The sequence below is a fragment of the Pelodiscus sinensis genome, chromosome 2 (assembly GCF_052426305.1).
Source record: "Pelodiscus sinensis isolate ZL-2025 chromosome 2, ASM5242630v1, whole genome shotgun sequence".
In the NCBI taxonomy this organism is placed as follows: Eukaryota; Metazoa; Chordata; order Testudines; family Trionychidae; genus Pelodiscus; species Pelodiscus sinensis.
The window spans coordinates 179,757,314-179,784,748 of NC_143053.1; the positions used below are offsets into that span (position 1 = coordinate 179,757,314).

The 27,435-nt window shown below is 40.1% G+C and overlaps 1 protein-coding gene across 5 annotated transcripts in view; it reads left to right on the forward strand.

The window, feature by feature from the left end:
- Positions 1–27,435, forward strand: part of ULK4 (unc-51 like kinase 4) — a 428,077-nt gene that overhangs the window by 103,654 nt on the left and 296,988 nt on the right. For all 5 annotated transcript variants that reach the window (XR_012901902.2, XM_006131810.5, XM_025189026.3 and 2 more), the window contains exons 20-22: positions 9,498–9,659; positions 14,548–14,730; positions 23,623–23,750. Coding sequence is in view for 4 of the 5 variants with exons in the window: in XM_006131810.5 (XP_006131872.3) it covers positions 9,498–9,659; positions 14,548–14,730; positions 23,623–23,750 (473 nt within the window). In the remaining variant the exon portion in view is untranslated. The remainder of the gene's footprint in view (positions 1–9,497; positions 9,660–14,547; positions 14,731–23,622; positions 23,751–27,435) is intronic.

Consider the following 27,435-nt stretch of genomic DNA (forward strand, 5'->3'; position numbering starts at 1 on the left):
TATGAATTTGTCTCACATGTTTAAAAATTAAATGATTATCAGTGAAGTGAGGAGATAGGAAGATATTTTTAATGGAACGAGAAGTTTCATTACTGTTGCTCACAGTAGGTAGTAGGTATGATTGTGGAGATAAATGTCAGAAATCCAAAGCGAAGAAGATGGTAGGACAAAGTAGAGAATAATAGCAACTAAGTAATGCCATTATGAAGTATTGAAACAAAATACAGGACTATGTAGCACTTTCTAGACTTAACAAGATGGTGAGCTTTTGTGGGCCAGACCCACTTCCTCAGATCAAATAGTGGAAGAAAACAAACTGAGTGTAGACTTAGCAAACTAAATCTCTGGAATACATCTATTGTCCCCCTTATTTGTATTTAAATTAACTCAACTAATTAATCAGTTACATGAGCCAGTGCTGAAAGACTTTGTTTATTCAGTTGGAGCAGGAAGGAAAATGTAATGGACAAAGAGGGAAAAAATATCACATGTTCATTCTTCAATTTCTGTTCGGTAAATTATCTGTTTATAAAATATTTCATCTGATTATGCAGTCAGTATTCAAATATATCTTCCTTTAGCGTCGATAGGCGTTATCCAGAACATAGATTGTTGCAGGAAAATATACCTTCATTGATTAGCATTATTCTGACATACTAATTTTCCTAATAATTTAGAAGTAGATGAGAGAACAGCCATTTGCATGGACAACGTGCATGGATTATTTTTATTTTATTTAACTTAAAATAACATGGAGCCTAATGCTAATAGGATTCACAAAGGGGATGGAATAGGAAGCAATGAGGCCCAGGAATTTAGGGATTGCTACAGTAGATCAGAGCAGCGGTTCACCTAGTTGACTGTCTTGTCTCTTAGTTGTCAGTACCACATTTTCAAGGTCCAAGGAAGGATAATTCTGGAATAACCTGACCAGTGGAGAACTTTTCTTTATTAATCCTAAACAATTAGTGGTTGATTTATGACCTGCAGAATGAAAATTTCAAGAAAGGGGAAGAGAGATGGACAAGATATTGTTTGAGGAGCACCTAGACTCAAAGGCAAATACAGTAAACTTCTGATAATCCGGCACCATTAGGACCCAGGGGGTGTCAGATTATCAGATATGCCGGACTATTGGGAGGGGGGGCTATGAGGGGTCTGGGGTGGGGGGGATGGAGGTGGTGGCCCTGTGGGACCAACCCGGCAGCACCCCAGCTGCTCTGCCCTGGGCATCCCCAAGTCAGCCGCTGCTGAAACTGACCAACGGCTGACTCGGGGAAGCCCGGGGCAGAGCAGCTCCAATTGTCTGGCTGCCTGGAGCACTTCCGGGTTCCACGTGGTGCTGGACTAGCAGGAGTGCCGGACTACTGGATGCCGGACAACTGGAGTTTTACTGTACTCTATGGTGACTGAAGAAGATAGACTTGTGTAGCAATCAGAAGAACTAGTGAACATTAGCAGCTAATAGGGGAGTTTTTTCTGAGGAAGTTTGGAGAGAATGTGAGAGGGCTAGATACACTTAACAGTCTTTAGACTTAAAGCCAAAGCATCCCCTGATTAACAACAAAACATCAACAATGAAACAAGCTGCAAGAGTAAAAAAAGAATGCAGGCAGAGGTCCAACAACACAGTGGGAGTCATCCAGTTGATAGCACCCAATGCAGCATGTATATTTACTTGCTTTAAAGAAAGGTGGCACATTTGGTGCAAGGAGCTCTTGGCCCTCAAATTGTGTGCAGCCTTTCCATAAGAGTGTGGAGATGGTGAGAGAAACCGAAAGGTACATAGAGGCGACTTTCCAAAACATAATAGAATGGTCCCAGTCCCACTACCACTTGGACATCATCTCTGTTGTTGAGAAGGGTAGAAGTCTCAGGGGAGGAGAACATCCAACTGGAGTATAGGGAAGCAATCCCATAGCTGAGACTCTCTTAATAGATTGTCATAGTATCCTCTTGCACTGAGGATACCTTGGGGGGGGGGGGGGGAAAGAACCTCTGTTATTCAGAAGACACAGGTAATAGTTATGGGAGACTCAATCATTAAAACAGATGGCTGGGTTTGTAATGATTCGGAGAACAATATGGTGACTTGCCTGCCTGGTGCAGAAGTTGCGGATCTCTCAAGACATGTAAATAAACTACATAAGGAAACATAGAAGAGAGGTCCTATAGGGCAAATTTAGGTTGACAGTTAAAAGATTCAAGTCCAGAACCTTCATAATAGCATTCTATGAAATGCTTCCGGTTCCATGTGCAGGACCAGATAGACAGGCAGAATTGCCAAGTCTCAATGCATGGATGAGAAGGTGTAGGAAGGAGGGGATTTAGATTTATTAGGAGCTGGGGAAACTTTAGGGAAATGCGACAAGGAATCCTGTAGCACCTTATAGACTAACAGATGTATTGGAACATAAGCTTTCGTGGGCAGACCCATGTTGTCAGATGCATGTAGTGGAAATTTCCAGAGGCGGGTATAAATATGCAGTCAAGAATCAGGCTAGAGATAACGAAGTAAATTCAATCAGGGAGGATGAAGCCCATTTCTAGCAGCTGATCTGGAGGTGTGAACACCAAGAGAGGAGAAACTGCTTTTGTAATTGGCTAGCCATTCAGAGTCTTTGTTTAATCCTGAGCTGATGGTGTCAAATTCTAGCCTGATTCTTGCCTGCATATTTATACCTGCCTCTGGAAATTTCAACTACATGCATCTGACGAAGTGGGTCTTTTCCCACAAAAGCTTATGCTCCAATACATCTGTTAGTCTATAAGGTGCTACAGAACTCCTTATTGCTTTTGCAGATCCAGACTAACATGGCTACCCCTCTGATACTTGACACCATTTAGGGAAATGGGGAACCTATGTAGGAAGGATGGGCTTCACCTAAGTGAAGAGGGAACCAGATTGCTGTAGGGATATCAACACCTAGATGACTTCATGATTAACCACTAAGGCTGGACTTATCAGTTAATCTTGTTGGCTACATGCAGCCCCCCATGCTGCCTCTGTATCAGAAAGGCAGCAAAGGTGGGGGAGCGGGAGCCCATGGCTCCCTATGAGCACCTCATCTGCCTATCACTTCACCCCTGTGCTTCTGCTTTTGATAGAGAAGCAGAAGCGCAGCGGGTGAGGGGGACAGGCAGCAGACAATATGTGCAGGGAGCTGGCTCTGCAGACCTGCCTTTCCCCATCTTGCTGCCTCCTACAGAGGAAGTAGGGGGAGGAGGCAGGCAGGAGCTGGGGCAGGCTGGCTCCCCCCAGCACTGGTTCTGCGCTGCTGCTTTTCCCACACACACACTGCTGCCTCTATCAGAGGCAGCAGCATGGGGTTGGGCAAGAGAGACTGTCATGAAGGAGCCTCTGTCCACAGTGGGCCGGGCCCTGCTCCCCTCATGCACAGGGGCTGCTGCCGTGGAGCAGCCTCTGTCTGCGGGGATCTTGGACCCCCTGCAGAGAAGGGCTGCTGCCACCCCACGCTGCTGCCTCTAATAGAGAGACAGCAGCACAGGGTGTCAGCAGGGTCCCAAGGAGTGGGGACTGGGAGTGTCTGCCTCTGGGAACTATTGAATAATTGTGTAACTGCTAAAATTTGATGTGGTTGCATGACTATTGAATTACATGCTATCTAACATCCCTAGATTGCTGGCACTTAAAAATATACTAGTTTTTAATATAAGGGCTGGGAGAAAGCCAACAGGTGTGGAGGAGTGCGTATTTGGGATAGACATCTCCTGTAAGGGAGCATCTATTAATGGAGCTTCTCTGTTTCCTAGTAAGGAGAAGAAAGTGAAAGATGATAAAATACAGGTAGAATCTAATTAAACAGTCAAATAATAGTCTCATTCAATTACATCATGCAACGGCTGAGGGGTGAAAAGTGCCAAGTTTTTCAAGTGCTTGTATACAAATGCTAGAAGTCTAAATAATATGATGGGCAAATGAAATGCCTCCTATTAAATAAGGACATTGATTATAAAATGCATCCCAGAAACTTGGTGGAATAAGGATAATCAATGAGACACAATACTACCAGAGTACAAAATATATTGGAAGGACAGAACAGATTGTGGTGGTGGGGCAGCTGTGAAAGAAAGCACAGAATCAAATGAAGAAAAAAATCTTAAATGAACCAAACTTTATCATAGAATCTCTATGGATAGTAATTCCATGCTCTAGTAAGAATACAGCAATAGGGACGTATTACCGACCACCTGACCAGGATGGTATAGTGACCGAAATGCTCAGGGAGATTAAAGAGGCTATAAAAATAAACAACTCAGTAATAATGGAGGATTTCAACTATCCTCAAAATGACTGGATATATGTCACTTCAGGAGGAGATGTAGAGAAATTTTCTTGACACCGTAAATGCCTGCTTCCTAAGGCATCTAGTCCTAGAAATCAGAGGAGGACAGACAATTCTTGATTTAGTCCTAAATGGAGCTCAGGATCTGATTTAAGAGGTGAATATAGCTGAACTGCTTGGTAATAGTGACCATAATAAAACTAAATTTCACATCTCTGTGGTGGGAAAGCACCACAGTGGAGCATCACGGTAGCATTTAATTGTAGAAAGGGGGACTACACAAAAAATGAAGTTAGTAAAACACAAATTAAAAGGTACAATCCCCAAAGTGAAAACCTACAAGCTGCTTGCCAACTTTTTAAAGACCATAATAGAGGCTCCATTTAAATGTATATCCCCAATTACAAACAAACACAGACAAGAGAACTAAAAAAGTGCCTCTGTGGCTAAACAGCTAAGTAAAAGAAGCAGTGAGTAGCAAAAAAGGCATTGTTTAAACATAAGCGTCGAGGAGTCCTGTGGCACCTTATAGACTAACTGAAGTGTAGGAGCATAAGCTTTCGTGGGCAAAGACCCACTTCGTCAGATGCATGTCTGCATGCTCTTATGCTCCTACACTTCAGTTAGTCTGTAAGGTGCCACAGGACTCCTCGACGCTTTTGCAGATTCAGACTAACACGGCTACCCCTCTGATGATTGTTTAAACATGGAAGTTAAATCCTAGTAAGTTCAATAGAAAGGAGCATAAACTCTGGCAAATGGAATGTAAACATATTATTAGAAGTCCAAAAACAATTTGAACAGCTAGCTAAAAACTCAAAGTAATGACAAACTTTTACATACAGTAAACTTCCCATAATCTGGCACCTTTGGGACCCAAGGGGTGCTGGATTATCGGAAATGCCGTAGTATCAGGAGGTTCTCAGCAAGGGGTGCTGTGAGGGGTTGGGGGAGTCAGGGGGAAGTGGCGTGGGGCGAACCCTCCGCCGTTTTACAGGGAGGTGGGGGAAGCCCTGCGCAGCCACCGGCGACAGGCTGCAAGCGGGGCTGGGCTGCAAGCTGGGGCTGCAAGCGGCAGTGGTGACTTAGGGAAGTGGCGGGGCAGAGCAGCCGGGGTGCTGCCAGGTTGGTCCCGCAGTGCCGGCCCTCACCTGTGCAACACTGTGGGACCAACCTGGCAGCACCCCAGCTGCTCTTCCCGCCGCTTCCCCAAGTCCACCGCTCGTCATTTTCAGCAGTGGCGCGAGCAGAGCAGCTGGGGTGCTACCCAGCGCCGAGCAAGGGAGTGAGGGGTGGCGCTGCGGGACTAACCTAGCAGCACCCCAGCTGCTCTGCTCCGCGCCTCTTTTCCATGTCCGCCATTGGTCAGTTTCAGCCGTGGCAGCAGTAGACTTGGGGAAGCGGTGTGGAGCAGCTCCAATTGTCCGGCTGGCCGGAGCACTTCCAGGTTCCAGTTGGTGCTGGACTATCAGGAGTGCCGGACCACTGGATGCCGGACAATTGGAGTTTTATTGTACATCAGAAACAGGAGGCCTGCTAAAGAACTGGTGGGGGCAATGGACAATCAAGATGCAAACGGAGCACACAAGGACATTGCAGAGAAACTAAATAAAATCTTTGAATCAGTCTTCATGATGATGAGGAGGAGGGAAATTCCCAAACCTGAGCTATTCTTTTTAGGTGAGAAATCTGAGGGACTGTCCCAAATTGAGATGTCATTAGAGGAGATTTTGGAAAAATTGATGAACTGAACAGTAATAAGTCACCAGGATCAGATGGTATTCACCAGAGAATTCTGAAGGAATTCAAATGTGAAATTGCAGAACTGCTGACTGTAGTTTGTGAGCTATCGTTTTAATCTGCTTCTGTACCAAGTGACTGGAGGATAGCTAATGTAAAGCCAATATTTAAAGGGGGCTCTAGATGTGATCCCAGTAATAACAGGCCAATAAACCTGAATTCTGTGCTGGGTAAACTGATTGAAACAAATTTGTCAGACACATACATGAACATAAATTATTTGGAAAAAGTCAGCATGGCTCGTAAAGGGAAATATGCCTTACCAATCTACTGAAATTCTTTGAATGGGTCAACAGGCTTGTGGAAAGTGTGGGGCCTAGCAGATATAATGTACTTTCCTTTGATGAGGTCCCTCACAAAAGGCTCTTAAGCAGAAGATCCTCTCATGAATCAGTGTTGGTTAAAGGATAGGAAACTAAAGAGTAAGACTAAATGCTCCATTTTCAGTATGGAGAGAAAGAGAGAGAAATAGTGGTGTCCCCAGGGCTCTGCATGCAGACCAGTCCTATTCAACTTATTCAATAATGATATGGAAAAGGGATAAACTTGCAGATAGAAAACTACTCAAAATAGTTTAGTCCAAAGCAGACTGAGAAAAGCTACAAAGGGATCTCACAAAACTGGGTGACTAGGCAACAAAATGGCACATGAAATTCAACATGGATAAATGCAAAATAATGCATATTAGAAAACATAATCCCTACCCCTACATATAAAATGATGGGGTCTAACTTAGCTGTTACCAGACAAGAAAGAGAACTTGGTCATTGTAGATATTTCTGGTAAAACATCCATTCAGTATGGCGTGGCAGGCAAAAACGTGAACAGAATTTTGGGAATCATTATAAAGGAATAGATAAGACAGAAAATATCTCATTGTTTCTCTAGAGATCTGTAGTACGCCCACATCTTGACTAGTGTGTGAAGATGTGGCTGCCCCATCTCAAAAAAGATACATGGGAAGCGGAAAGGATTCTGAAAATGGCAACAGAATTATTAGAGGTATGAAATGGAATGAGGAGAGATTAATAAGGCCAAGACTTTTCAGCTTTGAAAGCAGATGACTAAGGAGGGATATGATATAAGTCTATAAAATACTGACTCTTGTCAAGGAAAGTAAATAAGGAACCAGAATATACTCGTGACACAAAAACTAGTCATGGGCTAAGAGGAAAGGTCCTTTCAAGGATTGATAACTGATTAAAAGACAGGAAACAAAGGGTAGGAATAAATGGTAAGTTTTCAGAAAGATTTCAGAGTGGAGAGAGGTAACTAGTGGGGTGGCCCAAGGATCTGTCCTGAAACCAATCCTATTTAACTTATTTCTTCACATAATCAACCTGACTCAGTGAAATCAAAAAGGGGACATAGGTGTAGTAGTCATTTAGCAGTTGTGAAAGAAAATATGCATTGTATGGTATCTGTTTTGGTGATGGATAGCTCATGGGGGCTCTTGGTAAACTGATTGCTGAACATACTTGTCAGATTAAGAGTAAAATAGATTAAAACAATATATATAACTCTTTTTCTTTTGTCAGTGAAAAACTTTAAAGGAAGCTAAATTTGAAATTTCTAGATTCCGACATTCATAGTTATATAGGTGCAGAAATTAAGAACACATGAAAAATGTCACTGTCATAACTCAAATGGCTGAACTAATTTCACTAAAATTTGCCAAAGATTAATCTTTTGGAAGAGATTAAAATTGGCAGTGGAGAAATTTGAGAAAGTTATAAAGCAGCTGAAAGAAACACTAAAACAACCGTGGTGGAATGGAAACGAAATCTTAGTTAACTATAGTGTAGTACTGATTTCTCATGACTGCTATAATATGACATATATGTATGCGGTACTTGCAGTATAGATTTTTCCATATTCCAGTAAATGTTTAATAGCCATTCTCCCTGCCAAGAATGAGATCTATGGCACATGCTTTACTTGAATTTATTGAGTAGTAAGTAATTTTTTAATTTAATATAAATTCTTAAATAAACTTGTAATTACTAAAGATGGTGGATTGAAGCCCTGGAAAGTGTCCTGTATATATCCATAGAAAAAATGGATTGGGGTTAATGGCAATGCAAACTGCATGAACTGCATCACCAATATACCTGAACCCTGACATTGTGGAAGCACTTCTAGCGTTAAGAATAATTGAATTTCCATGCCCATCAAGTCATTAATCCTTTTTGTTAGCATCACCATAATAATTGGCACTGGCATTCTTATTGGTAAATTTTATGATAGAACGCCTGTTCATCTATAGTTGATTGCTGAATGCTCATGAACCAGTAGCAACTGTAACATGATAATAAAAGAGGCTGACAAAGGAGGTACAGTAGTTATCATAGGTCAGATTATGAATGGGCTGTTGCCCCTCTCACCACCCACAGACACACACGAGACCAGGGATATTCTGTCTGCTGTCCAAGATCCATAAACTTTGGCACTCTTACAGTAGGGGCTTGTCTACATTGGCCCCTTTTCCGGAAGGGGCATGTTAATTTCACGAGTCATAATAGGGAAATCCGCGGGGGATTTAAATATCCCCTGCGGCATTTAAATAAAAATGTCCGCCGCTTTTTTCTGGCTTTTAGAAAAGCCGGAAAAGAGCGTCTACACTGGCCCCGATCCTCCGGAAAAAGCGCCCTTTTCCAGAGGATCTTATTCCTACTTCAAAGGAATATTTGAGCAAAAACACTTCAAAATAGACTGCAGTGTGAAACTGCTAGCTGTAATTCATATGCAAACTTGACACTATCAGACTAGGTCTGAATAGGGACTGAGAGTGGCTAGCTCATTACAAAAAGTAATTTTTCTTCTTTTTGCATTCTCACTTTCTCATCAACTATTCAATCCTGATTGAATTGGCCTCAATAGCACTGATCCTCTGCATACTAATATAACACTTCATCTTTGTATGTTTCTGCCAAACTGAAGTTTTCATTTCATGCATCTGCCAAAATGGACTCCAGCCCATCAAACCTAATATGCAGAGAAATTTGCCAGTCTTTAAAGTGCCACAGGACTCCTTGTTGTAGTAGCAACTTTCATTTGTTACTGACCTATGCTGGATTCAGACTGATCACTTGGCAACGAAAGATTGAGTTTTAAATATTCCTATTTTTTTATCACCTTGGATTTATTTACAGTACAAGACAATAGGATTAGTGGGGTTGGGCATAAACTTAACTGTTTAAGGTAGTTGAATTTTCATGTGAAATGATTTCTTCCCTAAGAATTTTCCATATTTTTCTTGACATCTGTGTAACAAGTTTAAGAAGCAGTGTTCATTATTTCCTGTTTACTTTTCTGAACCATCTAAATAACAGGCAAAGTCAGAAATACAATGGTCATTATCATAAAACATCTTTTTTTTTCCCCTTCTAGGAAGAACATGTTGTGAATCATATGGCAGTGAAGATTGTTGAAAATGTTTGCACAACCGATTCTTTTCATGCACAGGGATTTATTACAGGAGAAATTGGGCCACTGTTATGGTACCTTTTCACACATTCCACTGTAGATTCTCTAAGGATAACAGCTATTTCGGTAAGGAGCTTCCTTTCAGATCATCAACATTTTCTAGTATTGATAATTTGAAAGGTTTTGAGAACATTCTAGATGTATATTGAAATGTCTTTGCTGCAAGGGCAACAAACCTTAATTTTCTTACAGATGGAAGTTTTCAGTTGGCTGCTAAATAGCTTGTTTTTAGCACCTCTAAAATCAAAGAGCAAAGGATTATTAACCTCAACTGTAATGGAGTAGGCTTGAGGTGATGGTAGAACTTTTCTGTTGCATTTGTAGAGTGAGTTGCACAGGAAGTTCCTAAATTAGTACAGTTTGAACCTCTCTAGTCCAGCACCCTTAGATCCTGCCCGGTATTGAACCAGAGAATTTGCCGAACCATGAGAGGTCAATATTGTCTATCAGCCTTACTAACACTTCCATTGCTTACTGGGCTCTTAGAAGACATTTTGGGGTAAATCAGAGCTAGATCACAGTACAAAACAGTGAGAGTCAGAACAGGTAGCTGTAAACAAACTTTCTAGAATTGCTGGAAACTTGGCCACACCCATGAAAAGTGGAAATCGGGCTAACTAAAATTATGCTGGACCAGAGATGTTCAACCTGTATTTATAATTAAGGACAACTGCACCTGTATTCTTTCTCCATGGTTCAGCAAGGGCATCCATTCTAGGCTCCTGGTCCCTCAGCTGTCATCTGTCTTGGGTAGACATCTCTCTCCCTCCTGCAAAGAAGGTCCTGAGGTGCCCTGTAGTCCATTGGAAGAAGGCCCGTCATGGATGTGCTTGCCACCACTTCACCTGGGGAGGATAAGGAAACAGCCATTAAGGAACGTGGATCCTGAGTGCCCTCAGACTGTGGTAGGGCCACAGCCAGAGTATTCTCTTGGGCAGCAGTGAGGTGGGTGGTCCCACATCCTGCGGCAGAGGATGACTGACTGTAGCCTCCAGGGCTCAAGACTTGGAAGGGCCTGGGAAGGTCCAGTTGGTAATGTGTCCTGGGCTTGGTGGAGTACCCACAGCATCCAAAACTGCCACTATGGCATCCATTGGGAGGCTCCAACTCCCTAGGCAGGTGAGGGCCTGCTAGCATTAGAATCATAGAATAATAGGACTGGAAGGGACCTCGAGAGGTCATCGAGTCCAGCCCCCCGCCCTCAAGGCAGGATCAAGCTCCGTCTACACCATCCCTGACAGATGTCTATCTAACCTGTTCTTAAATATCTCCAGAGAGGGAGATTCCACCACCTCCCTTGGCAATTTATTCCAATATTTGACCACCCTGACAGTTAGGAATTTTTTCCTAATGTCCAATCTAAACCTCCCCTGCTGCACTTTAAGCCCATTACTCCTTGTCCTGTCCTCAGAAACCAAGAGGAACAAATTTTCGCCTTCCTCCTTGTGACACCCTTTTAGATATTTGAAAACCGCTATCATGTCCCCCCTTAATCTTCTTTTTTCCAAACTAAACAAGCCCAGTTCATGAAGCCTGGCTTCATAGGTCATGTTCTCTAGACCTTTAATCATTCTTGTCGCTCTTCTCTGTACCCTTTCCAATTTCTCCACATCTTTCTTGAAATGTGGCGCCCAGAACTGGACACAGTACTCCAGCTGAGGCCTAACTAGTGCAGAGTAGAGCGGCAGAATGACTTCACGAGTTTTGCTTACAACACACCTGTTGATACAACCTAGAATCATAGGTTGACCAACCAGAAGCCACCAGTGCTTCCCACAAGGCTGATGGAGACCTGAAACGGGAGGGCCAGGGCAGTTCCGAGCCAGTTTGGAGAGAAGGAACTCTGAGTGCTAGCGCCCATCGTCTGTAAGGTGCCGAGTGGCCACTCATCTTGCTGCTGCCTGCTGCCCAAGAGAATATAAGGCCGTTAATTAGTGCAGGGCCAGTGAATGTCTATGAGAATGTTGTCTGGAGGGTGAATGGTGCTGGGATTGGTACCTATGCTAAGAACACTGAGGTGAGGATCGGTGCCTAAGTGGTTCTCCACAGAGCAGTGCTGAGACACAGCTTCGTGCTCTGAAGAGCAGTGCGAAGAAGGGTGATGTCATGGGGAGCGAGGGCTCTGGGTATGTCACCGATGCTTATATTTAGCCAGATCTCAAACGGTGCTGCGGTCTGCAGTGTTGTGAGGTGCGAAGAGCACTGAAGATGGGTGGATTTCTCTGATAACTCCAAGCTGGACCAGTATCTGCTCTCCACAAATTCTCCCGAGTGGTAACAGCTCCAAGAGGACTAGCTGTGAGTCAGACCAGCAGAGAGATGCTGGAACCAGAGCAGATGGACCCAGCATGGCCAACTTTTCCTGGCAGGATGGTTGATGAACAGGGAGCAGCCCATCTCTGGCAGGGGACTGAATCACTTCAGTGTGGTCCTAAGTGGCCTGAGGCATGTCCAACATAGAAGATGTGCTGCCCACCACTGCTTCCATTCTTGGGGATTCTAGGAAGATAGAGCTTGGAACCTGAGACGAGTACAGCACCTCTGTGCCCTGGGGCTTAAGCCCATTAGGTCTGTCTGGTGTTGATGGTATGGATGGTGTGTGTGTGTGTGTGTGTGTGTGTGTGTGTGTGTGTGTGTGTGTGTGTGTGTGTGTGTGTGTGTGTGTGACTAAGGAAGACTGTACCAGGGAATGTGTCTGGTGCTGAGATGTGGAGGCCTTCAGAAAGTGCTGAGGCAGACATGTTTTTCTTCTGCACCCTTACCAAAGTGGAAGGGGTGCAATACGTATGGAGATATGAGTCCGAAGAATGGATTCCATAAAGAGTTGCTTCAGGAGGAAGTCCTGCTGGTTTTGGGTGTATGGTTTTAAAGGTCTTGCAGATCTTGCATTTCTCTGCCTGATGAGGTTCACCTAGGCACTGGAGGCATGAGTCCTGAGGAACACTCGTAGGCATAGATGTTAGGCAAGATCAGCAGTGTTTGAAGCCCTGGATGTCCCAAAGGGGACATGTATGGAAAGGAAAAAGAATTGTATAAACTCATTCTGACAAGTGCAGCATTTAAAAAAAGCATTTTTTTTCAAAATAAGTGGAATGGTTATGTCCTCATTTGATACAAAACGTTGATGAAGTATTCAAAATATTAAGAGAGTGAGCGTTTTGTCTTTTCTATGCTAAGAAGAGCCAGTTACATACAGCTTAAACCACTTAAATGGGGATCAACACTTGGCAAAGCTCCATTGAATCATCTTATTTGGTTTGATATTTTTTTCCTGAATGATGGACTCTGAACAATTTGTTTTAAGAGAGAGATGGCTTTGAAAAATGAATGAAAAGAGCAGGAATTAGTAAGGCTGCATTGGTCTGGAAAGAACGAGAAAGGGTGAACGCTGCATACTTGAACAGGGTCAATAAAATGTCCATTTAGTTCTACTGTTAAATAACCCATTTTGGTTTAAATAGAACATCAGGTTTTAAAATGCACATCAAAGATTATTTAGTGTTAAACAGTATACATTTGTATTTATGCTCCAGTATCTCAGGGTACGTCTAGACTACAAGCCTCTTTTGTAGTCTAGACGGCCGGCCTTAAATGCGATTCAGCGTCCAATCAGTGTGGGCGTGCTATTTCGAAATAGCAAAACTCTATTTCGAAGTGAATTTTGCGTGTAGACACGTTATTTCGAAATAACTATTTTGAAATAAGATATTTCGAAATAATGCTGTAGTGTAGACATATCGAGAGGGATTTTATATAGAAAGTTATATTTTGTTCTTCCATGCCTTCAAGAGTTAGCTATGCTAACCAGTTGTGTTAAACTGCATTAAATACACTATGGAGAAAAATCTGAATTTGAATATTCTGATTATGGCATGATCCCTGGAGATTTCTTTCTTCAATTCAAAATGTACATTAATTTTTTACCTTCAGATTTAAAAAAAAAAAATCTTTATTTTGTTTCAAATATAGATCAAGGTTTTTGTTACTTTTACTATATGAACCCCTGGTAATGATTCTCATTACCATAAAACATTGGTTTTCAACTGGTTGTCCACAGACCTCTGGGAGACTTCAGACTATGTCTAAAATTTCTAAAGGAATCTACACCTTCATTCAGAATATTTGAGTGGTCTGTAAATGAAAAAAGGTTGAAAACCACCTCTGTATTATCTGTGCCATACAATTGGGTAATGCAAAACTAATTAATTCCTGTAGTCTTTTGCAATTATTTTCATTGTCATCACTTTATACAAATAAGTTAGGGTATTTCCTTTTATTGTCAATTTCTGATTGGTCAGTTATCTATATAACAACTTATTTGACCTGTGCAGATTGAAAATAAGAACATTACTCCTCTTCTTTCTCGTGTGTATTATTTCAATAGTGAAAAAAGTTAGAAGTGATATTAAAATGTCAAGCAAGGTTCATGAATTTTGTGAGATTTATTTATAAATATTAGTTTTAAATTCTCTGTGAAAACTTTCACTAGAAAATGGGAGTTGTTTTTCCTGTTCCTTTTTAGGCTTAATTGCTTATCATATACTTGAGGTTTAGTTTTTTCCTCTTAATTAAACAACAAAAACAATACTTCTAATTAAAATAAAGACATTTCTTGTTAATCTATATAGTTAAATCAGGATATTCATTGTTGTGTGGATGGGTCAAGCAAAATTAATTTAGCTAATGCAGACATCCAAGTTCCAATAAACTATTATGATATTGTATTATAGTGGGTTTTGTCCTATTTGGTTTACAAGGAATAACATTTACAATAACAAAATGATTGTTTTAAAATTATTCTTTCAAATTTACTTAAACCATATACATTCGTTACATTTGTGTGTTCCTAGGAATAATGGGAAAAGCTGTTGCTGTTCGTTGATATTTTTTTATTGCACTAATTATTATTAAAAGAATAGTTTTACTTAATGGGAATTTTTTCCTATTTGTATAGGCTTTATGCAGAATTACTCGTCACTCACCCAGTGCTTTTCAGAGTGTTATTGAAAAGGTCGGGTTAATGGCTGTTGTAAACTCATTGGCAACTGGAATATGCAAAGTTCAACAGTACATGCTGACTATGTTTGCTTCTATGTTGTCATGTGGAGTTCATCTTCAGAGACTGATTCAAGAAAAGGTTTGATTTAAACATTATAGTGTTATTCTTGATTTTGTGCTTCTGCTTTGCCCATGCCATTTCTGTGTACTAAAATCTTTTCCTGATCCTTCAAATATTGTAGGTCATATGACCTTTTATCAACCTTTTGTTTTGTTCTTCCATAATATTCACCTTGTTTTGTAGTGGAGGTCAACAGCAGCTCAAGTTATTGAAACGCATTGCTATATTACCCAAAAAGTTTAAAAAAATTGACATAGAAAAATGAGATTTTTGTACTGGAGCAGTTTACTGTTCAATCAAATTTGAAGTTCTCTCAGTGTAATATCTGATGCTTCAGAGAAATATGACATGCCTTCCACATGTAGTGGTTAACCAGTTGTGCAATGTGGAACATGGGAAGTAGAGATGAGTTGTGGGGGAGGAAGGGTGTGGTGGCAACAAATTCTCTGCTGGTCCTTGCAAGTGTTCATTTTACACTTTGAAATAATTATTGTTTGTAACTATGTATCCTAAGATAATTGTAAATATTGCAATGCTTGTGTATTTTTATTTTGCATTTTTATTTTTATATGATCTTTTGTTGAAACTGTATCCCCAAACACAGTTGAGCTACCAACTTAAATTAAAAAAAAGAGATAAGTTAAAGGGCCTGGACAAAGCTAAAGCTTTAAATTGGACAAAGATTTCCATAATGGAATCTTTCATCCCTATTTGGTCTTTAGGGAACAAATCCCATTCTGTTGGTAGGGTGACTTACACTTATCATAGCTGGAACGTCTGCGTCTGCTTAAGAGAGCTGTACAAGTATTTCCTTGTTTTTCTTCACTTTACAAAGCATCTGCTTGTGTGCTCTTTTAAGTATGTCTGGAGTTTCCCATTCCTTCTGTATAGATTTTTAGATAATGACTGCTTTCCATTTTTATCAATTTGTTGTTGTTATAACATTTGTATGTAGACTCAGGACATGCATCTTTTTTGAGGAGTTCACAGTCTACATTTGGTTGATCAGTCACCATTTTGTAAGCTGAGGAATTCAGGTCTCCTTTTGCTAAAATATGGTGGTACTTGTTGCTTGCTTTATCAGTGATAACTTTCTACATGTCTTCGGATCTGTAGCAGTCACACTCTCCATTGTCTGTATTTTTGGTCATTAGCTTTAATAGAAAAAACCACTGGAGTAGACAGACTAGTGTCTTTTGGGATTATATACTTAAAGAAAATTACTACCTGCTTTCCATACAATGGAGTATATAATTAAAACAAAACAAAATGTAAAATAATGAGATACAGAATTTGACAGGATTTTTTTTTTGCAAGTCTTAAGAGGTGAGACTGATTTGTATTTGAGTTGCTGCTTCAGCTAAAATTCAGTAAATTCAGAAGGCTCTAGTGTGGCCATCAACTGATAATGGCCCTAAGGAAAAAACAATGAGAAATGCATGATGACAGCTACTTTGACATAGTACCATTAGATATTTAAAAGAGAGAATATGTAGTGATTGAAGCTAAAATTGTACTTGGATTATGCTATCCTTTTAGGACCTTAGGCCAATTTAAATTGTAAGGAAAATGTCTTGCTGAAATAATCATTTTATTAATTTAAGGCCATTTTTTAACAGTGTCACTGGTTCTGATAAATGTCTGCAATTTAACTTCTAGAATGTGATTAAAAGCTATTTATTTTGATCACACAATCATTCTTCATGGTATACAACAAAAAGATTTCACCTTTACTTCTAGTCAACAAATATTTCCATATCAGTAAAAAAAAAAATACAAATGTAGGTTTTCATGGTTCTTTTGTAGAAAATATTGTAAATTAATACTGCATCTGTGTATCAAAAATTGTTTGAGACTTTTAATTTTGTTTCATGTGATTTTTTTTTTAATACTCTCCTTGACCCTTGGCTCCTAGTCATCTTTCCCAACACCCTGAAGCTGTTCCCTTTTCAAAGCTACTTCTTTTTTCTTAAAATATGCCTCTGTGCTGTATGTTCCCATATGAAGTCAGAAAGAGTAGGTGGTTGCAAACCTCCATCAGTTCCTTTTTATCATCCATGGCAGAGATGGAGCTTAGCAGATATCTGACCCACTAGGATTTAGCTTTAGTTAGATTTCTTAAACTTCTCCAAACCCTCAGAACTTTTTTAGAACTATCTCTCTCTCTCTCTCTCTCTCTCTCTCTCTCTCTCTCTCTCTCTCTCTCTCTCTCTCTCTCTCTCTCTCTCTCTCTCTCTCTCTCTCTCTCTCTCTATATATATATATATATATATATATATATACACACACACACACACACACACACACACACACTATTTTTACTAGCCTTGTCTGTTGTTTAACTGAAAGCTGCTTGCAGACATTCCCGTACAGAGTCCTGGAGTGGCTCAAAACTTGAAAGCTTCAAGGTTTCTGTCTTGCAATGAGCTAAATCTGTTGGAATACTGGTACAGCAGATGCTTGTTCTGCTTCATAGAGTCCCAGGTGTTTGGTTTGTCTTTCCTTTGCTGTAAGAATCCACAAATCAAGGGAGGGGAGAGTAATCTATGAGAATGTCATCACATCCAGAAGAGCTGAGTTCCAAGACCTATTTAGTGGTTAAGACTGTATCTTCTAGTGCTCCATCCAACAGGCAGGTATTTCTGCAAAACCATAGACTGACTCTCTTACTGGCATCATGTCAGTATCTGCACTGGTAGAGATCTTGATAACAAAGCCATCAACAGCCGTGATGTTTATGCTGACGACTCAGAAGTTAAAGCAGGGTGTGCTGAAAGAACCTGCCGCAAGTACTAGGGAAGGAGATTGGGGGGGACACAGGAGAATGTTGGGATACAAACTGGTCAAGGTATATATAGCTCTAAACTTGACCAGAGAGAAGCCCAGTGAGCTGCAGTAGCTCTACCTGTAATGGAAATATCCCCAGCAATGTCAGTGCTGATATGAATAATATAATTTCAGGGCCATATTCTGCACTGAGCTATATCACCCTAACAGATAGTTCTGTCTATGAAAGAGGTTTATTCCTCATCACCATCTCTGAGACATATCTTTCCAACTATGTTGAGCAGAGACCTGTCATCACTGAAGTTTGAGAGCAATGTTTCCTCTGTTTAGACCTCATATGTAAGTGTAGCAACACTGACACTATCTGGCCAACAACTTGTCACCCCTCATTACACATATGAAATGCCATTGTAGCCTGTCAGGGCTCATCCTCTTGTGCCGCTGAGTTGATGCCTGTCTTAGGACAGACAGACCTCCTGCTCATCCACTACCACTTCAGTGGTGAGATATCAGTTGCTAGATACAGAGAGGTCTGGGATCTGGATACCAAATTATCCCTAATGGATACATTTATAGCTGTTGGAAAACAGTTACTCGTTGGAGGGAAGGGAGAGACAGTGCAGTTGTGTTGTGCCTAGGGTAGTGTGGTTATTTCAAAATCTTTTAAATGGTCATACTCAAGATTAGAGATGTAAACAAGTAGTCAACTATATGATTAACTGATGAGCCTACACTTATCGATTAATCTTGTTGAATACTCACATCCCACCACCCTGTGGCTGCCTCTGTATCAGAGGGAGCAAGTGGGAGGGAAGCAGGAGCCAGGAGCACACTGTCTGCTAACCCTGCCCTTGGGGACTGTTGAATAGTTGTGTAACTGATAATATTTTGTATGGTTACACAACTATTCAGTTACCCTATATCTAACATCCCTACTGAAGACCCTTACCCTCCAGGTTTGAGCTCGGGCTCTAAAACCTGATGTGGGAAGTGGGGGTACGAGTCCAAGAGGGAACATATACAGTACTAATTTTAGCCTCTTAATGCGATTTTGAACCAGTTGACCTGGACTTTGACTCCATGGTGCAGGGTTCCCCTCCACGCCCCAGTGTATACATCTGAGACAACACAGGTGTTTTTAAATACTTTACTTTACTGATGAAGTATACAGTATTTGTGGCCAAAGGGTCATTTAACATAGATATTAATGTTTTCTTAATTTGATTCCTTTATTTTAAAAAGAAACAAAAATATAGTTTTTTAAAAGATAGAATATTTTTAAAGGTACACTTAATTTCAGGCATGTCATCCTTGACTGTCCATATAAAGAAGACATATCATCTTAGTCCATAAGCTACATATTTGAAAAAAAAATCTTTATGAAAATTCCTATGCAAATACCTTCTGAAGGAACTGTGATTTATGCTTTACTCACCATTGAACCATTTAAAATAGTAAATATGTTGTGCATGGTTGTGAAGCACTGTATAAGATAAATTATAGAATTGTAGCAGAAAAAATATAGAATAATATAGAAAAATATAGAATAAGTAACACCAGTTTGTGCATCTAGGATTCCTTGTTTTTTCTCATTGTGTTCTCTGTTCTTTTACACAGACAATAACCAAATGGTACCTTAATTGACTGTGTTTCAACAGCTCTGATGGGGTGTCAATCATTGATTTATCTCCAACCTTTGTGTCCAAGTATAATTAGTAACATCTGCCACAGTGGTTCCAAGGGTTTAGTTTCTTAGATTATATTTAGTAGTTTTATTTCACTTTTAAGAATGATATTGTCATCAACTAGTATTGATGTAGTTTGGGTCATTAGATCTACCTGAAAACCTGAAAACAAAATTGTCTGCAGACACCTTGTTTGCAGCTAAATGTCTGTGACATGCTCTGTCCTTGACCAGAGGCAAAAGTTGATGTTATTTGAAGGTTTCTCATTTATGAGGCTGTATCCACTCAGCTTCTACCTCATAAGCGTCCCACAATTTTAGTTCCAAATCTGCTGATTAAAAATTGAGAGAGAGAGCTTTAGATCTGGCACTATCAGTTAATAAATCATTGGCATTTTCTATAAAGATTGGCTCAAAAATATTGTATGGCACTGTTCTCTGTAGACTGGGAAGGAAGAATGTAACTGTCAGAAGCTCTACAGCCTTGAGTTTTTAAATTATTGAAGATTTATAGAGGCTGCCTTTTACTCTTGGAGGGATTCTGCTCTTAAATATTCTGCAAACAATATTTTAAAAATCTTCAAAATTTTGCATATTTTATTTGTCAAAATAACACTACATAATCATTTGCATTTTGTCAAATCTGTGAAAGCATTCATAAAACCAACATGTGTTGGGTCATCATCATAGACTGCTATAACATGAAATAAATGGCAGAATGAGAGTAAAACAGAGCAGGAGACAGAGTACTCACCTAAGGAGTTCAGTCAGAACTTTAATGAATGCATTTTTTTTAATGAACATCAGCAGCATGGAAGCATATCTTCAGGAATGGTGACTGAAGCATGAAGAGGCATATGAATGATCAGTATATCTGGCAGTAAAGACCTTATAGCACCAGCTACAAAAGTGTCAGGGGAATGCCTGTTCTTACTTTCTGATGAAACTGTAAATAAGCAGGCAACAGTATCTTCCCCTTTATGTTAACAAACTTGTTTGTCCAGAAACAAGGACTGAGTACCCTTGTTAGCACTAAAGTTTTACATTTAGTTTTGAGTGTAGTTATGTAACAAAAAAAAAATCACAAACATGTCTTTCACAACAGAAATTGCACTGAAGTACTTGTAGGAAGTGAATTGAAAAATACAATTTGTATCACTTTACATATATTTGAAATAAAATAATAATATAGTGTAAAGTGAGAAATGAATATTGAAACTACAGAAAATCGGCCACAAATATTTATGATATATGGAGATATATCATAGATCTGGAAGGGACCTTGAGAGTTCATTGAGTCCAGTCCCTTGCCCTCATGGCAGGACCAAGTACCATCGCTGTCAGATTTTGCCCCAAATCCCTAAATGGCCCCCTCAAGGATTGAACTCCGAACCCTGGGTTTAAGCAGGCCAATGCTCAAACCACTGAGCTATCCCTTCTTCAACTTCAGTTGGTATTCCATTATTTAACAGCATGATTAATCATGATTAATTTTTTAGAATTACTTGCATGATTTAACTGCAATTAACCAACATCCCTAATGTAATTTACTACAGTTAGTAGTATTTAGGAGGAAAGGCAAATATTTTTTTTGCAATTTTTAAAATTATAACTTTTCTTTTAAAAGAACTTTAGTGTTTAAAATATTCTTTGTTTTGGGGTGTTTTTTGTTTTTGGTTGGCTTCTGTGGTGTTTTTAAATAACCTGGTATATCTCATTTTGGGTCCAACACATTAGAAAATACGAAAAACTTAAAAAACAATAAATAGACTAGTAGCATCTTAAAGGCTTACAAAACATGTAGATGGTATCATGAGCTTTTGTGGGCGCAACCCACTTCTTCAGATGACTGGAGTATTAAGAGGAGAGGGGGGGAAAGGAGAGGGAAAGAAAAAGAGAGAGAGAGAGAGAGAGAGAGAGACTAGATGGGTCAAATAGTTACAAGAGGCTGATAAGAACAATTAGCACCTCCATTGTTTGGTTGGTTCGTTAAGTCACAGGATGTGGTATGTAGCGTACGAGCCAGCAGATGTCCCTGTCCATACCATTTGCATAAGAATTAAACTTGTTAAGTTCCAATCCTTCCCTGTGTATTTGGCTTATGGAATTGGCTTGAAGCAATATGGTGACTTGGAGATCCATTAATGAGTGTCCAGGCAAATTAAAGTGTTCTCCAACAGGTTTTTTTGTGTATTGCCTTTTTGGATATCTGATTGTGTCAATTAATTCTTTCCTGTAGCGACTGTCTGGTTTGGCCAATATACATGGCAGTGGAGCATTGTTGGCATTTGATGGCACAGATCACATTAGTGAATGTGCAGTTAAATGAGCCTATGATTTGGTAGCTGATGTGGTTGGGTCCAGTGATAAAATTGCTAGTGTAGATGCATTGGCAGAGTTGGCACCAGTCATGATTGCAGGGTTGGGTTCCTGGATGATTATGATGGAGGTGTGTTGAGTGGTTACCGAAAAAATTTGTTTGAGGTTAGGGGGTTGTCTGAAGGCAAGAATTGGCCTTTCCCCCAAGGCTCTGAAAGTAAGGGGTCATTTTCCAGGATAGCTTGTAGATTGTTGATAATGCATTGGAGGGGTTTAAGTTGTAGACTATAGGGGTACGTGTAAACTACATGCCTCTGTCGGCAGAGGCATGTAGATTTGTTTGTTCAGCAAAGGCAAATGAAGCCGCGATTTAAATGATCGCGGCTTCATTTACATTTACATGGCTGCTGCCCTGAGCCGACAAACAGCTAATCAGCTGTTTGTCGGCTCTCGCGCTAGTCTGGACGTTCCCCCTGTCGACATCAAAGCCCTTTGTCGGCAGCCCCGGTAAACCTCATTCCACGAGGAATAACGGGGCTGCCGACAAAGGGCTTTGATGTCGACAGGGGGAACGTCCAGACTAGCGCGCGAGCCGACAAACAGCTGATTAGCTGTTTGTAGGCTCAGCGCGGCAGCCATGTAAATGTAAATGAAGCCGCGATCATTTAAATCCCGGCTTCATTTGCCTTTGCTGATCTGTCTAATCTACATGCCTCTGCCGACAGAGGCATGTAGTCTAGACACAGCCTAGGTGATGACAAGTGCAATTCTTTTGTTTTCTCTTTTGGGCCTACCTTGAAAGTAGTTCATGTCTGGGTACTGTTTTTTCACTTCTTCGGGTGGGTATTTCAGTTTTAAGAATGCTCTATATAGATCCTGTAGTTGTTTGTCTCTGTCTGTGGGATTGGAGCAGATCAGGTTGTATCTTAGGGCTTGGCTGTATACAATAGATTGAGATATGTGTCTGGGATAGAAGCTAGAGGGATGAAGGTAAGTGTAGCAGTTGGTAGGTTTCCAGTATAGGGTGGTAGAAACTTGTCCATCATTTAATTGTACTGTAGCGTCAAGGAAGTGGATCTCTCAAGTGGACTGATCCAGGCTGAGATTGATGGTGGTGTGGAAGTTGATGAAATCCCTGTGAAACTTTTCAAGGGTCTCTTTCCTGTGGGTCCATATGATGAAGATGTCATCAATGTAGTGTAACTAAAGTAGAGGTGTTAGGGGTGAGAGCTGAGGAAACATTGTTCAAGGTCAACCATAAAGATGTTGGTGCATTTTGGTGCAATGCGGGTGCCCATGGCTGTGCCGCTGACTTGAAGATACAATTTGTCTTCGAATTAGAATTAGTTGTGGGTGAGGACAAAGTCGCAGAGCTCTGTAATCAGGTGTGCAGTGCTGTCATTGGGGATAGTGCTCCTGATGGCCTGTAATCTATCTTCATGTGGAATGTTGGTGTAAAGGTCTTCTATGTCCCTGGTGGCCAGAATGGTATTTTCAGGAAGATTACTGATGTTTTGTCGTTTCCTCAGGAAGTTGGCAGTGTCACAAACATATAGGAGTGCTGGTAGTGTAGGGTCTGAGGAGAAAGTCAATATAGCCAAATAATCCTCTTGTAAGTGTGCCAATGTTTGAGATGATGGGTCATCTGGGATTTCCAGGTTTGTGTATCTTGGGTAGCAGATAGAAAACTCCTGGTCGGGGATGGGGGGGGGGGGGGTTGTTAGTGCAAATTTGGTCCTGAGTAGCATTAGGGAGCTTCATGAGCAGTTGTTTCAGGGATTTAGGGTTTTTTTTTGGGGGGGGGGATTCTTTAGTGGTATTCTTTAGCTTTTAACAGTAGAAAATGTCTGTTAACCTTGGCCCTTGGAAAGCTGGGCATACCAGCTCTCAGTCTGTCTACCTGTATAGGATGAAACTTCTTTATTCAACAACATCATGTGGGATTTTGGACTGTAAATCAAATGCTATGAAAAGGATTTAACTAACATTGAATCTAAACATAATTTGGATAGCTTTTGTGCCAGAATGATTTAAAGGGTGTATATGCTAATGGACAATGTTATTTATCCTCTTTGTTTTTCAAGAAACAGTATTGTGTGTTTGTTTTTATTCCCACCCAGGATTTTGTGACTACAATTATCCGTTTATTTGAAAGTCCATCAACTTCCATTCGAGCAAAAGCCTTTTTGGTCCTGTTACAGATTTTAATTAATAACAGAGAGATGTTACTGCTCTGTTGCCAAGCAAGGTAAGGGGATAATGGAGAATATAATTAGACATGTATCATGTTTTTTTGGTAAACTCTGTCAGTAAATACTGTAGTATTAGTTTGAATCATTGTTTTGAGATCAACTGATTTTTTTGTAAAAGATAAAATTGATATTACAAGAGTCCCTCCAAAATAGTAGTAACTTCTATAATGAAGAACCAGATTGCATTTGGTCACCCCAAAATAGTTAGTAATAACTAAAAGTTTCATGGTTGGTAAGGAGGGTCTTTCCATTGTTTCTTGTCCTTTTGGGATAATTGCTGGGATTAGCCATGAACAGTCTCAACAAAAAGTAGAGTGGAACATTAACTCCAGTTGTTGCTGGCCTCTGGGATGGGACTAATGGGACTGAACATGGCAAAATGTTCCTTGCACTCTGTCTTTTGTTGTCGTTAAGCATAATCTGAAAGCTTTTAGCTATAATAGCTATTGCTGTTGGAGAAACCTCAGCAGAAAATCTGAGGCTGCTGTAACTCAACACCCTGTTGAATAAATAGTAGGCACAAAATAGCCTTCTCTGTGTGTATGGAGTATTCCAACAGACCACTGTCGAAAAGAATTGTAAAGAGATATTTCTTCCGACACTTCCTTGTTGATTTTATCAATTTCACCAATTATTTTACAGTGAGAGCTATGATAGCCTGTCATTCAAAGCTGTACAAATTCAAAGCTGATCAATCCAAAGCAGAGTGAATTTTGGTTTCTTCTATCTGCTACAGTGATCTTCTCCTTGAAAATCATTTGGCTTTTAACAGGAATGCAGTAACTTGAAATTCTGTGTACCTCTTCTGCTATTGGAAATATCTCCATTTTTGGACTATACTCTTCTTTCTATATGCCTTCAGACTCTATTAAAATCTGGACCGCTAAACTCATTTTCTAGGGGATAATGGGAAAAATTGCAAAATCTAGTCTGGGATGTATTTTTACCCCAGATAGTCACAAGAATCTGAAGACAGAGGGTCATATGCCACTTTCCATTGTACATGTGAAGTAAAGCATAATGTGGTATAAAACCCATCAAGTAACTGATTGCATGGGACTGTCTTCCACGGCATTATGGAGAGAGAAAAAGGCAGGGTTGGGGCTGGTAGGAGATATCTTCCCCAGCTCCGTTCATTTTTACTATCGCTCATTAATCCCTTCAAGACTGTTTTTTTTAATGACTTAATGCTAATTGTATGCTTGTTAGTGTACATGCGATTGTGTTGTGTAGTTAGAGTATTTTACAACAAAAGTCTTGTTGTTGGGTACTATTTATTTATAAATAATTATTAGCATATTAAAAGAGGAAAAACTTTGGTAATGTTTGTCACCAGATTAAGTTATGTTTCAGGTTTTCATTGATAATACTTTCAAATGAGTCACTTTTGTGAGAAAGTGATGGGACAAGTTACATATATTGTGAATCTTTGTTCTATTCTAATGTTATTTTCAGGGTACTCAAAACAAAATAGATAACGGGCCAATACATACCATATACCATCAGGATTAACAACAGCTATGTCTTATAATAGTAGTAAAGACTTTGTTGAACTGGCAAACTGTTTTTCTTCACATATTATGTTTTCTTTAAGCATAGAGGTAGCTTTTTAGAGAACAATTTATCCTTTGACACAATGGTTGATTGAAGCTAAGCATTTCTCTGGTGCTCACATTGTGAAATAGTTACTGTGGGATGAGAGAGGAGAAATGGGCCATTATGTGGGGAGCCAGTTACTTTTGTAATCTTCTGTACCCTGGACACATTTTAGTTGACCCAGCATGGATAATGAGTATTCTTTGATGTGTATCAATGTGTATTCATCAGCATTTTCTAGTTATTTAAGTACCTCCTAGATTTCTGGCTGAACTATGCAGCTATTTCAGAATGATTTGAAGTACAGTTGCAAGAAATTATTTGGCCATTTAAAAATAATAATTTGAGTATTTCAGGCATTTTTAAAGATCATGTCATTTTGTGAAATTTATAGCAAGTCTAGTATAAGTTGCAAAAAATGTGTCTTAACATTTTAGTAAAGATAAAATACATAGAGACAAGAAATGCATATAGCACATTATATTCAGATTATAAAATCTGATGATAAGACGATGGAAGCAAAAAGTTCAGCATGAATTAATTGAGACCGGGTGATGCAACAGTCAGAATAGCAACAACCCTTAGGCAGTGATGCATACATTTTTCTCAGTCTTTTTAGAGAGGATTTTCATTGTAACCAAGTTATCAAGTCTAATATCATTGCAGTTTTTGATGAGTTAATTAACAGACTTGCAAGATCTTTAAAATAGCTTGTTCAAAGTATATGCAGTACATTAAAAAGATTCCATTAAGAGGTTCATTTCTAAATGAGTATTTCAAAATTAATTACACAGGTAGAAACTGAATAGCTGGACAATTGTGGTAACTAGACACAAGTTTTGCAATAGAACCTCTTACAAAGAGACTTAACTCCCACTGTAAAAATTTGCTCCAGTGCCCCTGCTTACAAATTGTCTTGCCAGAGTAGTGCAGAGCCATTTTAACTAAGAGCTGTGTGTTGCTACTCATGTTATGAAAATCTCTTAAACAATTAAAGATAAACCCAATAACACCATCCTTGCCACCATGGACGTAGAAGCTCTATATACCAACATCCCACATGAAGACGGATTACAAGCAATTAGAAACACTTTCCCAGAGGACACCACTGCCAGTCTGACAGCAGACCTATGTAACTTTGTTCTTACACACAATTATTTCCAGTTTTAGAACAACTTATACCTCCAGATCAGCGGCACAGCCATGGGCACGTGCATGGTCCCACAGTACACTTATGGCTGACTTAGAACAACGTTTCCTCAACTCCCGTCCCCTTTTACCCCTTCTCTACTTACGCTACATCGATGACATCTTTATGATCTGGATGCATGGCCAAGAAACACTGGAGACATTCCACAGAGATTTTAACAACCTACACCCCACCATCAATCTCAGCCTGGACCATTCTACTTGAGAGATCCATTTTCTGGACACCACAGTACAAATCAGCAATGGAAAATTAGACACCACTCTCTACAGAAAACCCACTGACTAATACAGTTACCTACATGCCTCCAGCTCCCATCCAGAACACACCATACGATCCATCATCTATAGCCAAGCCCTTCGATACAACCGCATCTGCTTTAATCCCACTGACAGAGACCAGAAACTTCAGGATCTCTACCAAGCATTTATAAACCTCAACTACGCACCCGGAGAAATAAAAAAGCAAATTGAAAGAGCCAGACGAATACCTAGAAACCATCTACTTCAAGACAGACCCAAGTAAACCAACAATAGAACACCACTTGTTCTACAGCCCCCAACTTAAACCTGTCCAACACATTATCAATAAACTACAGCCTATACTTGAACAGGATACGAAATTCCAAGAGTCTCTGGGAGACAGACTCATAGTCTCCTACAGACAACCACCTAACCTCAAGATGATTCTTACCAACAACCACAGGACATACCACACTAATGCCAACCCTGGTACCTTCCCTTGCAACAAACCCCGTTGCCAGCTTTGTCCACATATTCACTCTGCTGATACCATTATTGGACCTAACCAAGTGAGTTATAAGATCAAGAACACATATTCCTGCGCATCCAGAAATATGATTTATGCTATCATGTGCC